General features: G+C 37.8%; 1 protein-coding gene across 6 annotated transcripts in view; it reads right to left on the bottom strand.

Moving 5' to 3' along the window:
- MTRF1 (mitochondrial translation release factor 1) overlaps positions 1 to 20095 on the bottom strand; it is a 55231-nt gene that overhangs the window by 6369 nt on the left and 28767 nt on the right. For 4 of the 6 annotated variants that reach the window (XM_036011311.1, XM_028527016.2, XM_036011310.1 and 1 more), the window contains 2 exons: positions 9409 to 9545; positions 5457 to 5555 (listed from right to left, as the gene is read on the bottom strand). In XM_036011311.1, coding sequence (XP_035867204.1) covers positions 5457 to 5555; positions 9409 to 9545 — 236 coding nt within the window. Of the gene's footprint in view, positions 1 to 92; positions 1548 to 5456; positions 5556 to 9408; positions 9546 to 20095 lie in introns of those variants that run through there. The other 2 variants (XM_036011312.1, XM_036011313.1) reach the window with 2 other exon arrangements.

The raw sequence follows: 20095 nt of genomic DNA on the forward strand, positions 1-20095 counted from the left end.
CTATCTTTGTATTCCACAAAACACCAGCATATAGTAAAACTTAAAAGTTTTACTTAAACTTAGAAAGTAAAAGTACTAAAATGAAATTTTAAAAATAAGATTTATATCATTTTGAGCATATATGAAAATTTCCTATAAAATTAATGTTCCTGAAGCTCATAGTATTGCCAAGGTGACATCATCATTTGGAAATTATGCAACGGATTATCTCTTACTAGTAATCACATCCACGGTTCAATTGGATTAACTTGAGTGCAAAAGATAAAAAATGAAGGAGTTATAGGTCCTACTTTTTAACAGCTCATAATTTAGTGGGGGAGCTAGGCAACACATAGTATCATAATACAATGCAAGAAACTTAAAAGTAAAGAAGAAAGTGTTTTAAGGGAGCCATCAATTTTGAAAAGAAGGTGACATCAGGAAAGTGTTCAGGAAAGAAAAAAATTGAATCAGATCTTAAAAAGTGACTAGTATTTTTCCAATAGAGATAAGAAGAACAAGTATGAAGAAAGTACATACTCATTCTTTTTCCAGTTTTTCAAACTGGAAACAAAGTACAGTTGAGTGTTTAACTACATGTGTTTAGACTGCATGGGTCCATAATACACAGATTTTTTTTTTGATACATATATTGGCAATTTTTTTTATATTTGCTACAATTTGAAAAAAGAACATCACAGATGAACCTATGATTTTCTTAATAGCACTTTTCTCTAGCTTACATTATTATAAGAACATGGTATACAATATATGTGATATATTATGTGTTAATCTACTTAATTATATGTTACTTAATTGATGTATTATTATGTTATCGGTAAGGCTTCTGGTCAACAGTAGGCTGTTAGTAAAGTTTTGGGGGAGTCAATCAAAACTTAAACATGGATTTTCAACTCCACAGGGTGGGAGGAGTCAGCCTTCCAACCCCTGCATTGGGAAAGGTCAACTGTACATTTAAAGCCCAGGGCAAGGGGAAATTTCCAATGTAAATAGAATAAAGGGCAGGAGATAAGCTGATGCTAAGAAATCTACACAAGGACTTTGAGAAAACAATAAAAATACAAAACTATATATTACATGGTAGTCTGTGCTTATTATCTAGATAAATAAAAATAATAATACCCACAAGAGAATTCATAAGAATACAGGGTGACCTTATAGACCCTGAGGATAAGAATGTACAGGGCTGTTGCCATCACCTTGGCAATGAAGCTGGGTCTTGGGAATAAATGAATATGAGGATTGATATCACTAGGATACTTTTCATTCAGTTTTCATTTTTGCTCCTTTCAATATATCAGCTTCATTCTTCTCTTGCTGCAGACTGCTTTCTTCCCATGGCTGGAAAGGTAGCTTCTAACCTCTTGTAAACTTTTATGTATTTCACCTTTAGCCATCAAGGGAGAGGATGATCCTCTGTTTTCAGTTTAAAAATCCAAGGAAAGAACTTATTGGCTGGGGCTTGTTTGGAAATCCTCCCAAACAAATCAAGCATTGCCCTGGGTCAGGAGCATGCTCACATGAGAACAGAGCACTTCCATCAAGAACTGTGGGAGAAGTAGGGAGAAGGTCAGCATCTAGAATCATGAGAGATGCAGAGCCCCTCAGACATCCAGTTTATTTCCTCTTTCCTCTTTCCATTCTTACAGAAGTTGCCCTGGGGTTAAAGCATCTAACTTCTTTTTGCCTTTTCTTTTTCTAAAGGAAATTTTTAAATTTTTTTTAATTTTAAAGATTTTATTTATTTACTTTTTTAGAAAGGGAATGGAGGGAGAAAAAGAGCAAGAGAAACATCAATGTGTGAGAAAGACATCAATCAGTTGCCTCTCTCACACCCCCAACTGGGAACCTGGCCTGCAACCCAGGCATGTGCCCTGGCTGAGGATCAAACCAGTGGCCTTTCAGGTCCCAGTCCTGTGCTCAATCCACTGAGCCACACTAGCCAGGGTTTTCTTGCCTTTTCTACAACTACTCAGTTACTGAACTATTATTCAATTCCTAAACTAGTGTTTTTACTGCCCTTCATGCAGATTTTAATATTTTACTACAACATTTAAAAAAAGATTTCATTTACTATTTATTTTTAAAGAGAGGGGAAGGGATGGAGAAAGAAAGGGAGAGAAACATCGAGCAGTTGCCTCTCCCACATGCCCAAACTGGGAACCAAGACTGCAGCCCAGACATGTGCCTTGATCAGGAATTGAACCAGCGACCTTTTGCTTTTCGGGGCAATGCTCACCCAAGCCTCACCAGTCAGGACACTACAACATTTTTAATGCCACTTTCAAACTTGTTCCTTTCACTAATATGGAATGTCTTTTTTCCCAGTAAGGTGGTTAGTGATTATTACAGCATACCAATATGATTTTCCTTATCATTTTTGAGTATGACATGCTTACTTGGTTAGTAGTAACACATTACTATTTAAGCCAAAAGTCAGATATTTTATAACTGACTGTTTTATAACTGAATATTATACTGAGCACCTATTTGCCCTTCTAAAAAAATATCACTGTCTCACAGAAAATCATCACCACTACTAGGAAAATAACTGAAAGACTATGGTATAATTAGAACAATATGACTAAATGTGTTTGGTTTTAACTGTGTGTTTCCTGAGGAAAGGGAAGTTAGCAAATATTTTCTCCTTTTCAACAAGGCAATTATGTTCCTATGCAAGACAGCCTTAAATTGCTGAGAAAACAGAGGAAATGTCATAAGACATATAGAAATTTCTAAATATTAAAAATGTGGACATTTCCTTTGTGAAATTAGGACTCTGAGTATAAAATGAGGCAGAATCAAGTGAAAAAAGCCATAGGTATCACATGGCACCCAGGAAAAGGATAAAAACCTTCTGTCTCCTGCTTTTTCCACATAGTCCTATATGGGACTAGTTCACTTCCCTGATCAGTAGAAGCAAAAGGGAAATTCTGTGCTTCATCATTAATGTATGAATGTCAGTGGTCCTGGCTAGATGGGATTTAGTTAGGTTAATATTCAAACCAAAATGACATGGTCTTTTCCCCATATGCACAACTGTCAACACCTCAAACTAATTGTGGTATCCAGGAAAATAAGATGCCCCCCTAGTGCACACACCTTGCATAACTCCCTCCCTTAAGGGCAGGCAGAAATTGTGAATATGGCAGGATATCACTCCAGTGATTAAGTTGACTTTCAGTTAAAAAGGAATTATTCAGGTGGGCCTAACCTAAACATATGAGCCCTTAAAAAGTCTCGGTCCATTTCTTCAAGAGATTCAAATGGGAGAGCACATATGGAAGGGGCCATGTTGCAAGCAACTACATGGGTCTTTAAGAGCTGAGAGCAGCACTGCCCAGCTGATGGCCAGGAAGAAAATGGGGGTCTCTGTCCTACAGCTTAAGGAAATGGAATTCTACAAACAAGCACATGAGTTTGCAAGAGGGCTTGCTTGAAGCTCTAGAAAGGCATGAAGCCTGGCCAACACCTTGATCTCAGCCTTGTTAGCAGTGTGGAGCAGTGAACTCAGCAGTGTCATGCCCAGATTTCTGAAGTACAGTAACAGTAAGATAATAAATAAGAATTAATATAAGCCACTAAATTTGTGGTAGTTTGTTATGCAGCAATAGAAAACTGATACACATGTATATATGTATACAGTCCAGTGCTGCATGGCATCCTTTTAGTCAACAGAGAATCACATATTCAACAGTGGTCCTATAAGATGGTAATGTAGTTGAAAATTCCTCATCATTGACATTGTAATACCTTAGTCCTTGTAAGGTCAGAGCACAACGAATTACTCATATGTTTAATAAGCCAGTAATAGAAAGATGAGTACCATATGATTTCACTCATGTGGGAACAAAATAAACTAACAAGAAACATAGAGACAGACTCATAAAGAATAGGCTGACAGTTGTGTGGGGTAGGGTGCTAGGGGAGGTGCAGGGATTGAGGAAAAAAGAAAAAAATAGAAAAAACTCATGGACACAGTCAACAGTGTGATGACTGCCAGAGTGAGAGGGGAGTGGGGGAGGTAGACAAGAGTACAGTGGGGATGAATGATGATGAAACTTGACTTGGTGTGGTGAACACACAATACAGTGTACAGATAATCTGCTGTAGAATTATGAAAGGTATATCATTTTGTTAACCAGTGACCCCAATAAATTCAATAAAAAGGAAAAAAATAAAAGAATTACGTTTGTGGTGATGCTCCTGTAAACAAACTAACCAACCAACAAACCTACTCTGCACTGCCCATCTTATAACAGTAGCACATACAATTTTGTGCAGTACCTAAAGCTTGATAACAATGATAAACCATTTTACTGGTTTATGTATTTACTATACTATATATTTTTATTATTTTAGAATGTACTCTTTCTACTTATTAAAAAAACATTAGGTGTAAAACAGTAGGCCCTGTTACTCTGGCAGCAGCATCATACATCTGGTGTTTACCGTGTCTCTTGATTGCAGTATTTTCCTTTGTGCTTGATTTAATCTCATGTTGTTTTGTACAGTAACATGCTGAACAAGCTTATAGTCCAGGAGCAATAGGTTACATCATATAACTAGGTGTATAGCAGGCTATACTATCTAGGTTTGTATAAGTGCTTTCTATGATGTTTTCACAATGATGAAATTGCATAATGATGTAGAGAAGACCATTCTGCGTGGCGAGTGCCCAGACAGGACCCACACCACAGACAGGTTCTCCCGTGGGGAATCAGGCCTACATTGTACCTAGGCCACTTTGAGACTTGCTTTTTGCTAAAACTCCCTCACCCTGAATTGAGGCAGCAAACATTTACTGCATATCTTTAAAGTAACTTCCTAAAATCTATGCTAAACCTTCCAAGGGTGAGTGTAACCAATTCAACCGCTTTTCCCTTTTCATTTACAAATATCCTTCTTCTGTGATGTGACTAGCAGCATCCTCTTTGTTTTCTGTAAAAGGTAACCACCTAAAGTGAGCCTGTGCATAGTAAATTAGGACCATCAAATAATGTGCCCAGAAAAGCCATAAAAGCTTGTCAAGGCAAGGGCCAAGGCTTTTTCTCCTCTTGAGAGAGAAGCTGCGCCATCCCTTTTCCTCCATACGACTCAGAAGTCCGTGTGAATTTGTTGTGTCTCATCTACAATGCTGCGGACCCCACAAGCCAGGTCCACGTCAATGATGCATTTGTCAGCATATATCCCTGTTAAGTGGCACATGGCTATATTTAAAATATGTTAATATACTGTCACTGCACAACAAAGAAATTAGAATTTCCAAGACAGCTGTTCCAAACTGACATAAAGACCATGTTTCTTACCACCAAATAAAAATGTCTGCAAATTTTATGGTACTAACTGGCTTAATGACTTTAAATTATTTGCTGAGTTTTTAGACATTACTCTACAATTTCACTATACTTTCTTCAAAAGTTGAAAGTTACATAAAGCATACTCAGTGATATTACCTTAATATCACGAACTTCATATGCTATCCTGTGGTCAGTGACTCTATCCTGGGTGAAATTATATGTCCGAATTCTCTCTGACTGGGCTCTTGTTCCCACCTGTGCCATAATGAAAAGCAATTCATATTTTAAATTTATAATTACCTTTTTACAATGAAAAAAAAACCTTGTAAATTACTTTTGTATTTCAACAGCTTAAATATTTTCTAAAGTTATATATACAAAGTGGAAAAGAGCAAGAATGGACAGAACTTAAGTTTTAAAGCTTAGTTATGGAATAAGAATTTACATCTCTTTGGTACTTCATACTCCAATTATATAAAACCAATTATCTTTCTACTCCACTCAGTTCTTCCTCTTAGTTTCTACAAATCACACCACAATGTTCCCTTTGATCCAAGTAGAAAACTCTGACATCCTGCAATTTAACAAACATTTCATGAGACCTTACTATCTGCCAAGCTTTGATACAGACACTGAAACTCACCTTAAACTAATCCCATTCTCTACCTGCCCATTTCCAATGGTTTCAAGGATCTCTTATTACACCTTTTTTTAAGTATTTCTTTAAAAAAGTTATTTATTTATTTATAGAGAGGAGAAGGGAGGGAGAGAGAGAAAGAAATATCAATGTGTGGTTGTCTTTTGAGCACCCCCTACTGGGCCCCTACATACCTGGCCCACAACCCTGGCATGTATCCTGACTGGGAATCAAACCGGCCAAACTTTGGTTCACAGGATGGCCCTCAATCCACTGAGACATACCAACCAGGGTTCTTTTTATATGTTGCCCTTTCAATTTCTACTATTTATCATTCAAGGGCTCTTTACTTCCTATAAAATCTTCTGGTTAATCTTCCAATTCTCTGCTTACATTGTGTTGCCCTGCTTAGTCTTCCTCAAGCACAGTTTTCTGATCAATTCTCTTCTTTGGTTCTTTATCTACTAAGCAGACACAACACAACTCAGACTTCAAGGCACTTCATAATGTGGCCAACTTTCCCAATGTGATTTCTAAAAATGATGTGTACCTCTATAATGCTATTTATTATACCATATCATTATTATGTGTGTGTGTGAACTTTGCTAAATTATCTCAAGGGATGCCCTTCCCTAACATTCTCCCACCATCTTTGCCACTCCTGATCCCAATAACTGAAATATGTTATTTGCCTCCTTTGAAACTCCACACCTTGGAATCTTCATGGTACACCAAAGTCTGCCTTATGCTATGGTTATTTATATTCTTCTTATTCTTCTTACCTCAATATATGATACACACAATACCCTCTCACTCCCTGTCACCTTTTAAGATAAAAAAGAGATGTTTCTATAGCTTATTTTCTAAAGCAAATAATATGAAACTAAACTCCTAAATATGGCTGATCATCAGGAGAGTCTTATAAAATTAAAGATTCCACAGCCCAAGCCCAGATATATTGAATCAGGAATTGTGAGTTTTATTTATGTTATATAATATATTTTTTTAAATCTTCACTTGAGTACACTTTTTCAATTGCCATTTTCAGAAAGAGGGGGAGGAGGAGAGAAAGACATAAACACCAATGTAAGAGAGAAACATCAACTAGTTTCCTCTCACAGGCCCCCCAACCAAGGATTGAATTTGCAACCCAGGCATTTGCCCTGACAGGGAATCAAACCCGTGATCTTTCAATGTATGGGACAACATTCCAACCAACTTGAGTCACACCAGGCAAAACAGGGATTGTGCATTTTAAAAATATTTCTTACGCCATCCATTCTAGAACCAGCAGGTTTAGAAACCACTATCCCAAAGCATGGTATCAATGCCCAGGGCCCCACCTAGAGCAATTATATCAGAATCTCTGAGTGTGGGGCCTAGATATCTACAAAGCTCTGTAGGTAATAGTGGAGCCAGGGTTGAGAACCTGGCATAATGCCTTCCATATAAAAGCTACCATATAGAACCACAGAAATGGAGATCACATGGAAGGTTAGCAACAGGGGAGTGGGAGGAAGAGAGAGGGGGAAAAGGTACAGAGAATAAGTAGCATAGATTATAGGTAGGAAATAGACAGGGGGAGGGTAAGAATAGTATGAGAAATGTAGAAGCTGAAAAACTTATAAGTATGACACATGGACATGAACTAAAGGGGGGCAAGTGGGTGGGACAGGGTATGCAGGGTGGAGGGGAGTGAAGGGGGGAAAATGGGACAACTGTAATAGCATGATCAATAAAATATATTTTTTAAAAAGCTACTGCATATATTAGCTGAAGAAAAATTTCTAAGCATTAGAAATAGCTACTAGGAAATTTCAAACAGATGGACAAGTTAATTGGGAAGCATGGAGGTCTCTTCTGGCCTTTCAAACTGGACAACTAAAAACGATATACACATACAATTCTTGTAAGGCCAATCTTAAATACTTATTTTAAAAATTAGTATGTGAGCTCGGGCTGGTGTGGCTCAGTTGGTTGAATGTCAGCCCACAAAACAAAAGGTCACTGATTCAATTCTCAGTCAGGGCACATGTCTGGGTTGTGGGTTTGATCCCCAGACGGCATGTAATGAGAAGCAACTGATCCATGTTTGTCTCTAACACTGATGGCTCCCTCTGTGTCTCCCTCTGTTTCTCCCTCCCTTCCCTTCTCTCTAAAAATAAATAAATAACATCTTTAAAAAATTAATATGTGAAACTTCTAGTGCCAAAACAGCAAATGGCAAGTAAATCCAATGTCTTTTATTAAATCGAATGTGGCAGATTTCACAATGTTTATGTTACTGCTCATTTGCCAAGAAGTAATGGTTCGTAAATGAGCTTTCTTATCTGTAATGTATACACTGATGCTGTGCCACAATCTGGGATTACCACAATAGACGAGTGACATATTATTTATCCTGTTGCTTTTAACTACTTTCAGATTAGAATGTGGATAAGGGAAACCAGAAGGAAAAACGTATAAAAAGACTAGGACATCTAAGCAAAAAGAATCTTTAGTTTTATGAAACTGATTATTCTATAAAGCCACAAAATCTTCCAAATTTACTGTTGCACACCAATCTGCAGATAACACAAAAAGCACAGTTATTTCTAGGTTTTGCTTTCTCTTCTAATGTGTCTCAAATACAATGTTTTTTAGGCTTTAAAATCATAAAACACTTTGTTTACCTAAAACAATTACATCTATTCATTGTACTTACAACCTATCTATATATTTGAATAAATAATACTCTTCTTGTATACAGTACAAAATTCAAAAAGTACAAAATGGTATATAATGAAAAATAAATCTTCTACTTGCCCTAGACTCCATCAGCAGCAATCACTGTTAGCAGTTTTTGCAATGTCATTTATTTTTTATCTCACAGAGGGTTATGAAGCATAGGTTTTTTAGATTTTAAAAAATCTCCTTGCCCTGGCTGGCGTAGCTCAGTGGATTGAGCTTGGGCTGCGAACCAAAGTGTCGCAGGTTCGATTCCCAGTCAGGGTACATGCCTGGGTTGCAGGCCATGACCTCCAGCAACCACACATTGATGTTTCTCTCTCTCTCTCTCCCCCTCCCTTCCCTCTCTATAAATAGACAAATAAATAAATAAATAAAATCTTTTAAAAAATATGTTTTAAAAAAAATTCTGTTTGTTTAAAAAAAATCTCTTAATTTCCAGAGAATTATTTCATTTTTTACACTAATTTCCTCTCAAGACAGCCATGATATAAACACTGGAGAGAAACAACTAGGAAATAATTTTTAGTTTATGCATATGCCATCTACTCATTCACAAACTGGCATGTCCAATTTTAGTCATAATCTGTCAGTCGAAATGCATTTAAAATATTGCTCATTTATAAATAAGCATGTTTCCCTATGCTCTACTACACATCCATTCAATCAAAAACAAATACTACATGTTCTATATAACACAACTTTTGGTACAAAGGTTAAATTATTATACCAAACAAATCTTACCTGCAGTTTTCTAGCACTTTGTTGTTGACACTTGTCTTTTTCAATAATCTGCTGGTAGAGTCTAGCTCTCAACACACGCAGAGCTATTTCTTTATTTTTTATCTGTGATCGTTCTTGTTGGCATTCTACTACAAGCCCTAAAAAATAACAGAGATCAGAGGTAAACTGTAGCCTCCACAAACCAAATTAAGGTAGAAGTGAGATGTCAGTTATACTTCAATAAAACTGGAAGAAAAAAGGGACAGACTTGAGGAATATTTTAAAGGGGGAAAGGTTAATCAGGAAAAGATAACAAAGGATGAAATACATTTTGGATTTAGCATACTTCAGAAACTACACCTGGGTTATGATGGAAACAGTGGTAGAGAGCTATTTAGATTCTGATATCTAAATGACATATTTCACATGAGAAGACTGAAAGCAGTAGCATCTGATGGTGGTTACATATACTTTCTTTCTCAGAACTGTGCCTCTCCAGTCCAGCTCATCCAGATACTACTTTTGTAGTTCAACAAAGAACAAAATACTGTCACCCGAATGTAGTACTCCATTCTCTGTCCTACTTGAGTAGTCAGCTTTTCCACTTTAAATCACAAATGCATAGAGTTATGTTTTAAAAATGACTTTACATATAGAAACCATTAAAAAGAAATTGCTCAAACTCTTTCAAAGGAAAAGTTTATAGTGAATGTTTCTCAGTTGTCTTAGTTCTAAATCCAGCTAATCAACACATCTAATCATGTTTCGGGTTGCCAACTTCTGAATATGGGTGAGTTCAGCCCACTGTGGAGCCCAAATCAAGCCCCGGAATGGTGACACCTTGAAACTTTAGGCTGCTGTTTTGAACTTTGCAGCTACCAGTCGGAAGGTCTGTGTGCAATCCTGCTCCCAGGTACATCAGAGGACCCACTGCACTGATAAGGCAGTAACTATTTTGCTAGAAATTTAAAAATGTCTACAAAATTCTACTCTACAAACTACTGCCAAGGGATTGTGCCACCTGAATTGTAAATCCCGAAATTGCTAATGACTTTCTTGTCTTCTTGTTTTCTCTTAAATTAATTCTCTAACATAAACCCTGACAAAAACAGGCTGAAACCAAGAAAGGGCTGTTTGGTTTTTTGGTGGGGAGTTTTATGAGTTCTTTATAAATTTTGGATATTAACTCCTTATCAGATGTATCATTGGAGAATATGCTCTCCCAAACAGTAGGTAGTCTTTTCATTTTGTTGATGGTTTCTTTTGCTGTGAAAAACTTTTTAGTTTGACGTAATTCCTTTTGTTTCCCTTGACTGAGGAGATATATCAGAAAAAACACTGCTACAAGCAATATCTGAGATTTTACTGCCTATGTTTTCTTCTAGGGTTTTTATGGTTTTGAGTCTATTAAGTCTTTGACCCATTTTGAATTTATTCTTATGTGTAGTGTAAGAAGGGGGTCTAATTTCATTTTTTTGCATGAATCTGTCCAATTTTCCCAGTACCATTTATTGAATAAACTATCTTTAGCCCATTGTATGTTTTTGCCTCCTGTCAAATATTGACTATAAAGTCACAGGTTTATCAGAGTGAGCTAAGCTTGTAGGTAGGAACCAGATAAGGAACTCAAGAACCACAACTAAGAAATTAATTTAAGCTAGAAAATACCATCATGATGAAAGATAAGTGAACTTTAGATAATCTATGACTCACATATTAAAATCACCATGGAGGTGGGAGGAAAGCTCTGCTAGGCACATTCTGTGTGGTGTGCAGACGGAAGGGGGTAGCTGCACATATGCTCCCTTTCCTATGGAATGTGTACCTCCTTGGAGAAATTTGATTCTTGAGGCTCTTGATTTGTTTCTTAGTCTTTTCCTGATCCTTTAAAATTACCCAATTATTTCATTAGGGTGAAAAGGTGCTTTCTGAATGCAAGCTCACCCTCCTCCATTCCCCAATCAAAGAATAAAGTTTCTGTTCTGCTTTACTGAACTCTGTATTGTTTTACTGGTGTGAGAGACACTGGATGGAAGGACCCTGATCCACAAGGGTCGGTGACCCTATGTTTTCGCCCTGCCTAAATAATCTACAATCTACACCAACTAACACTTTAAGGAGGACACCCAGGTTTTACATCTTTTAGTTCAAATTTATTTCTTTGTTTTTTAAAATCCTCACCAGAGGGTATCTTCAATGATTTCAGAAAAAGAAGGGAGTGAGAAAAAGAGAGAAACATCGATGTGAGAAATAAACATTGATCAGTTGCCTCCTGTACATACCCCACCCACCCAGGAATTGGAATCAACAACCTAAGTATGTGCCCTGATTTGAGAATGAAGCCCACAACCTTCTGGTGCACAGGATGGCACTCCAACTAACTGAGCCATCCTGCCAGGGTTAAACTTATTTCTTGACTGCTTTACTGCAGCCATGTGTTTGAGCTGGAGTACCAACTGGCTTCCATCTTCCAGGCATTTGCCTAGAACTGTCTTAAATCTGGTATCCTTTTTTCACCACCTAAAAGAGTATGAAAATTTCCATTTCAAGACAGCTAGACAGTCATAAGATTTCTTTGAAATTCATCTCCTTGTCAGTGGACCTGTACTGATTTTTGCTTAGACTCCTGCACTATTCCTATCCAGTAGCTCAGGCTAGAACTTACATAGCATAACACTCTTACTTAGCAGCTCAGTAATTCCTAAGAGAATCTTGTGATCCTATCTTTTCTTATATGGGAGTATTTAATCATAAGTACTCCCTCAAGAATAGAGGATTTGGGGGGTGAAAAGGTGTGCTAAATAATAGAGGACCTGTTGAAATAAGGTGCTGGGATTGTTAAAAAACTATAAAAGGGCTTTTGGAAAAAATAAGTTTTCTCAGTATTGTTTCAGTACTCTACAGGAGATTCCAAAACTGTAGGTAGTAATAGGACCAAATGGTATTTAATATATATTTGCCGTGTAACTACATATATTATTTAAAAGATTTTCAATTATAAGTGAGAAAAATACTATATAATTTTTTTAACCTCTTTGAAATTAAATTGTATCTTACAATCATCAGCATAGTTCAATTAACAGTATTTTTTATATTTCTTCATAGGAATAAAATAGCCATTTGTTTTTCAATTGATGGGTTCTTAGATGACATAAGTTATACACAATCAAAGGTTAAATAAAAATGGAGTTATATAGAAGCAGTAGGTTAGAAAAAATGTGATTCTTCAGAGTCCATGTGCATGGAGGAAATGGAAGAATGACCTACAGTTCTCACTTTCAATTCTATCAAGAACATTGTTCCCACTCTAAGGGTCTTGGGATGGAAGAAATAACAGAAAGGCTGAGCTTTCCTTGTAGAAGGTGCTGAAATCATGTCAAACTTCAAAGTAGGAAGATGACAACTCATAAATCACTTGCTCATAACTATATGGATTCATAAGAGTTAATAGGCCATGATATGCCGTGCCTAGGAAAGGCCTGAGGGTAAGGCTTGAGGCCTGTTTTACATCCAAGAACCAGATCTAAGTGGCTAAAAAGTAATTTGAACCAAGGAAGGTTTGGCAACACAAATAACAGTCACTTTTTGTAAATTAAGTAATTTATGCCTTCACAGGGTGGTTTTACAATCCTTGAATATGTTTTAAGGTATTCTGACTCATTTCATCAGAATTTTTATCACTTTTTATCCTACTTTTTCTCATTTTAATTAATCTTAAGCTAATTACTACTGTTCCAGACTGCTTATAATATAGAACAGTATCTTGGGCAAGATGGAGGAATAGGTGGACGCACCATACCTCCTCGCACAACCAAGATTAGAAAAACAATAATTTACAACAATAATTTACTATCAGAATAACACCCAGATCTGGCAGAGTATTTATCTGAATGGAAGTCGGGCAGCCAAGAAGTTGAAGTAGACCCGTTCACCTGGACTGGTAGGAGAAGATGGGGCGGGCAGGCGCGGGGCTGGCTCAGGTCAGCGGTGCGCGGAGGTCGGGGGAAGGTTTGGCGCGAAATCGGTGCAAAAGCCATCCCGGGACGCAAGAACGCGGCGGTGATCCCTGAGTACGCAAGCTGCGGCTGGCAGACCCAGAGAGGTAGCGATTGTGGACCAGGGCAGAACTCGCAGCCCGGGAGCCCAGACAAGGGTCTGAGTCCAGGAGAACGTAACTATCGCCATTGTTTTCTCCCGTCCCGCTCTGCTCCCACCCGACCCCCACATATAACGTCACAATCTAGCGACTGGGGAGCCCAGCCCTGGTGAGCACCTAAGGCTCCGCCCCCCACCGTAAGAAGAGCAACCAGACCGGAAAAAAAAATTTAAAAAAAAGGAGAGACAGGGGAAAAAAATATGTTTTCAACAGAACAGATCAGTCCCCCAGGACTCATCCTTTTGAGCGACCAAGAATTAGCCATCTATCAGATGCGCAGTTCAAAACAGTGGTGATCAGAAAGCTCACGGAACTGACTGATTTTGGACGAAATTTAGATGAAAGGATGCAGGTCACCATAAAAAAGATGCAGGAAGATACTAGGAGGAGAGCCAATAGTGAAAGGAAGGAATATGAGTCTCAAAACAATACAGTGGACCAGAAGGAAGATAGAATCAACCAAGCAGGAAAGCATGATGAAATAAGAATTCAAAAAATTGAGGAAAAGATTAAGAGCATCCAAGACACCTTTAAACGTTCCAATATCCGAATTATAGGGGTACCAGAATCAGAAGGGGAAAAGCAACAGATTGAGCACATATTTGAACAAATAATAAAGGAGAACTTCCCCAATCTGGCAAAGGGAACAGTCTTCCAAGAAATCCAAGAAGCTCAGAGAGCCCCAAAGAAGTTGGACCCAAGAAGAAACACACCAAGGCACATCATAATTACATTAGCCAAGGTAAAAACGAAGGAGAGAATCCTAGAAGCAGCAAGAGGTAAGGGGACAGTCACCTACAAAGGAGTTCCCATCAGACTGTCAGCTGATTTCTCCAAAGAGACCTTACAGGCAAGAAGGGGCTGGAGAGAAATATTCCAAGTCATGAAAGACAAGGACCTACATCCCAGATTGCTCTATCCAGCAAAGCTCTCATTTAGAATGGAAGGGCAGATAAAGTGCTTCTCAGATAAGGTCAAGTTAAAGGAGTTCATCATCACCAAGCCCTTATTTTATGAAATGCTAAAGGGACTTATCTAAGAAAAGAAGATAAAGAAAAGACATGTATAGTAAAAGGACAGCAAACTCACAAATATTAACAACCACACCTAAAGCAAAACCAATAGAAACTAAGTAAACAATTAGAACAGGAACAGAACCACAGAAATGGAGGGCACATGGAGGGTTAGCAGCAGGGGGGTGGGAGGAGGAGAGAGGGGGAAAAGGTATAGAGAATAAGTAGCATAGAATGTAGGTTGAAAATAGATAGGGGGAGGGCAAGAATAGTACAGGAAATGTAGAAACGAAAGAACTCACAAGTATGACACATGGACATGAACTAAAGGGGGGAAATGTGGGTGGGAGGGGGGTACAGGGGGGAGGGGAGAGAAGGGGGAAATGGGACAACTGTAATAGCATAATCAATAAAATATATTTTTAAAAAAACGGAACAGTATCTCACAAAATAAAAAACAAATATCCAATAATTTGCATATTTCTGTCTTTTAAGATTTATTTATTCTTAGAGGGAGGGGAAGGGAAGGAGAAAGAGAGGGATAACATTGATTGGCTGCCTCTCCAAACACAATATATACAGAGAAAAAGCAAATGGAAGAATAGTAAATGGCTTAGTAGAGGGGAGAAAGGTGAAACTTAGCTCCCTGTTGATGGAGATGATCAGAAACAGGCCTATTTGCCCTGCTGAGTGTCAGAAAGGTTTAGGAATTGAGGAATCAGTTAGTTCAGAAGTTAGAGTTAAGGATTTGGGGACTAAAAACAGTCTTGAAATAGAAATTCAAGTCTCCCCTCTCAATCTGTAGGAGGCAGGAGGTAAATTCTTTAGATAATTAAACAAGGAATGTTCTAGACTTGAGACTAGATACAAAGAAGGGCAAATATGAAGCATGGCACTGAAAACAAGAAGATTAGTAAAACTTTGTTATTGAATAGTGAAATCTTGACCTTACTCTGCTCTACCCTGGATGATCCTTCTCAGGAGATACTATCCAAAAGAAAAAGATCTACAAACACTGGCATTTGGTGGTTCCTAATTTTAAAAAAGCTGATTAATCACTTAACTGCCCTGCAGTAAAACTTACTAGTGGATAAGTGGCACTCACCCACTCAAAGCTTTTAGAACCTCACTGTTAAAAGTGTACAGGCAGTCAAGCATACCTAGACATTTCCAAAATGAAAGTACTACTGAAACAAACAAGAAAAATAAATTCAGAGGAAATAGAGATACTGCAGGAAGCAGAAAAAAACTTCAAGGAAACTAAAATAAATACAGAGTCTGGCAGAAGTAATGCTTGCTTGAGTATGGTTGATAGGGTAAAAATATGGGTGCAATAATTTATAGTTTTAATTTGAACATTTCACCTAAAATGCGGTATGGTGTGCTTGAGTGTGATATTGTTATGTTACAGAATTATATGCTTATGATTTTGTAATAAAAGGTTTTATAACAAAAAGGGGTGTTATTTGTGCCAGACCCTGCACACTTAGGTAATAAGAAAAATGCATCAACAATATAACAAAAGGGTGCTATAAAAAAGAGACAATTCAGGGAATAAAAGTAAAAAGAAAATTAAAACAATGTGATACATGATGTAAGAGAAAAAAAGAAAGTAAAACAATAAATTTAAGAGGTCTAATATCTGACTAATAAAAATTCTGGGAAGGACAAAAATGGTGAGAAAAATTTACTGAAGAAAATTTTCAGAATTAAAGAGCATGAGTCTCTAGATAGAGAATAGACTGACAGCTGTCAGAAGGGAGGGGGTGTTGCGTGGCTGGGTGAAAAAGGTGAAGAGACTAAGCAAAAAAAAAACCCAAAAAACAAACAACTCAACTCATGGACACAGACAACAGTGTGGTGATTGCAGGGGAAGTGGAGGAGGGCATAGGGGGGATAAATGGTAATGGAAAGAGACTCGTCTTGGGGTAGTGAATACACAACACAATATACCGATGATGTCTGACAGAATTGTACATCTGAAACCTACAAAATTTTATCAACTAATGTTATCCCAATAAATCCAATCAAAAATAAAATAAAGGGCATGAGTTTCCAAATTGAAAGTAACAAATACAATGAATTATAAAACACTTAAATGTTCCAAGTGAAAATGATTTTCAACAAATGTTCATGATCAATGAAGGGTGAGAATAAAAGTATTCAGAGGTAGAAAGTCTGAAAATACTTACATCTCATGCATCTTTTCTCAGGAAACAACTTAAATATGAGCTTCTCTAAAATGGGGGAGTAAACCAAGAAAGATGAGATGGGATCCAAGAAACAGGAGGCTCAACACAAAATAGAAATTAAGGGAATTCCCTGACTGTTGGTGACCAGAATAACCTCTGCAGCCCAGGAGAGCAACCTGTTCAGACTGGAGCAGGACAATGGAGTAGTTTGTTAGAGGTGTCATCAAAAGCATTAGCCTTGTGCCCTGACCAGTGTGGCCCAGTTGGGTGTCATTCCTTACAGTGAAGGGGTTGCAGGTTTGATTCCTGGTCAGGCACATGCCTGGGTTGTGGGTTTCGTCCTCTGTAGGGGTCCATATGGGAGGCAACCAATCAATGTTTCTCTCCCTCTTTTTCACCTTCCCTACCCCTCTCTCTAAAAATAAATAAATAAAATATTTTTTGTACAAAAAAAAACCATTAGCCCTGAAGAAAACTGGGTTAATTTCAGTTTATAGAGCTTTTGGAAGTTATAGGAAGACTTAGGGTCAAAAAAGAAAATAACTAAGCAAATAAAAAAACAATGAGGCAATTATTAACTTTAGGAATTAAAATCACAGTATATTACTTGGCTCAGCAGGGAACACTATTTACCTGCTCCTTATATAAAAACATTAAAGAATTAATTTTGCCAAAATACAAACCTATTAGGAAGGGGAAAGGAAGATATTTATTATGAGAGAGCCAAAATCCTCATCTACTATATTAGTCAATATATAATCTTATAATTACTTAATTAAATCTAACTATTATTTAGAAACACTGAGATGATTACCAGAAAAAATAGTTAAAAGAGCTTAAAGTGGTTGTGTCTGAGTAACAGAAATTTAGGATCAAGGAAAGAAAGAGGGAGAGGAAGAAGCAGTTCACTGAGCTGCTGTCTTTTGTTATAGGACTTCACCATTGGACTTTTAAAACCATATACATGTAATATAGAAATGGATTTTTCTTTTAAAATTCATTTAAAAATGAATTTAAATGAGTTAAAAATCTGAAAAATGAGACTTCCAGTCAAGATGGAGACGTAAATAAACATGTCTTACTTCCGTGTACAACTATAGCACAAAATAAAACTAGACTATAAAATATCACCCAGAATTGTCAGAAAATCGAGCTGTGTGGAAGTCCAACAACCAAGGATTTAAAGAAGCCACACTCATCCAACAGGTAGGAGGGTTGGATACACTGAGAGATGTAGACAGGTGCAGAAAGGCTTGGAGACACGGACTGGCATGGAGACAGGAACAAGCAGTCCCACATCCACATGTGGTAGATAAAAAACAGGAGGGATATCTTGGGAGCAAGGGATCCCAGCCCTAATCCAGACCACCCAGCCCAGGGTTCCACACCAGGAAGATAAAACCCCATAAATTCTAGCTGTAAAAAACACTGGGGGTTGGGGCAGTGGAAGAAACTTCAGAATTCTTACAAGACTCCTCTTAAAGGGCACACAACAGAATTAAGACTCACACAGACCCACCCTTTCTGGGATTCAGCAACAGGGCAACAGCTGGAAGGATACCAGTGGCATATGGGGAGAAAGTGAAGTGTGATTGCAGGGAGACAGCTTCCTCCCAGGCAAAACTCTAGAGGCCAGGCAGAGGTATTATGCCCACAATGAGCCCTCCCCCACACAAAACAACAAAGCTGTAACACAGGTTGCCCTATCCCATACAACTTAATAGGTGTGCTTTTCTATAATAGGCCACGCTACAAAGACAGAGATTCAAAGCAGCTCTACCTAATACACAGAAACGAACACAGGGAAGCTGTCAAATTGAGGAGACAAAGAAATATGGCCCAAATGAAAGAACAGAACAAAACTCCAAAAAGAGAACTAAATGAAGTAGAGATAAGCAACCTATCAGAAGCAGAGTTCAAAACACTGGTGATCAGGATGCTCCAGAAACTCACTGGGTACTTCAATAGTATAAAAAAGACCCAGGCAGAAATGAAGGTTGCATTAACTGAAATAAAGAAAAATCTACAGGGAACCAACAGTGGAGTGTATGAAGCCGAGGATAAAACCCATGATTTGGAACACAAGGAAGGAAAAAGCATTCAATCAGGAGCAGGATGAAAAAAGAATTCAAAAAAATGAGGAGAGGCTTAGAAACTTCTATGACATCTTTAAACATTCTAACATCTAAATCATAGGGATGTCAGAAGGAGAAAAGGAAGAGCAAGATATTGAAAAAAATAATGAAAGAAAACTTCCCTAATTTGGTGAAGGAAGTCAAGGAAGCACAGAGACCCCCAAGAAGAGGAACACAAAGAGAACTACACCAAGACACATCATAATTAAAATGCCAAAGGTTAAAGATTAAGAGAGAATCTTAAAAGCAGAAAGAGAAAAGCAGGCAGTTACCTACAAAGGAGTTCCCATTAGACTGTCAGCTGGTTTCTCAAAACAAACTTTGCAGGCTAGAAGGGGCTGGCAAGAAGTATTCAAAGGGATGAAAAGCAAGGACCTACATCCAAGATTACCCTATCCAGCAAAGTTTTCATTTAGAATGGAAGGGCAGATAAAGTGCTTTCCACACAAGGTAAAACTAGAGGAATTCATCATCACCCAGCCATTATTAAATCAAATGCTAAAGGGAATTATATAAGAAAAAAAAGATCAAAATGATGACATGGCAATAAATTCACAACTATCAATAACTGAATCCAAATGACAAACTAAGCAAACAAGCAGCACAGAAACAGAATCACAGATATGGAGATCATTTGGGTGGTTATCAGCTGGGAAGGGAAAGGGCAAAATGGAGGTAAAGGTACAGGGATTAAGAAGCTCAAATTGTAGGTACAAAATAGACAGGGGGATGTTAAGAACAGTATAGGCAACAGAGTAGCCAAAGAACTTATATACACGACCCATGGACATAAATAAGGGGGGATTGCTAGAGGGAATGCAGGTACCAGGTAGAGGGGGGCAAAAGGGAAAAATTGGGACAACTATAAGAGCATAATCAATAAAATATATTTTTTAAAAATTTGGAAAATGAAATATTGAAAATCACATTAAGGACTGTAAAATTACCTCACAGTGTACCAAAATGACCAGTATCTAAATGTGTTCAGCTGCTGTTAGAATGGGCAAGTTTACTGGTCCTGGCCAGATGCTATTCCAGACAGAAAGTGGTCATCATGGAGAACACATATGATGACTGAGGTGAGAGAGATGGGGAGAGGGAGAGAGAGGGGAAGAAAGGGGGAGGAGGAGGAGAGAGAGACACTACACTCAGATGGCTGTTGGAGCCAAGGGTAGGTACCAGGAATGATCTCTTGTTGTAGCTGGTTATACT

Source organism: Phyllostomus discolor, chromosome 11 (genome assembly GCF_004126475.2).
Source record: "Phyllostomus discolor isolate MPI-MPIP mPhyDis1 chromosome 11, mPhyDis1.pri.v3, whole genome shotgun sequence".
In the NCBI taxonomy this organism is placed as follows: Eukaryota; Metazoa; Chordata; class Mammalia; order Chiroptera; family Phyllostomidae; genus Phyllostomus; species Phyllostomus discolor.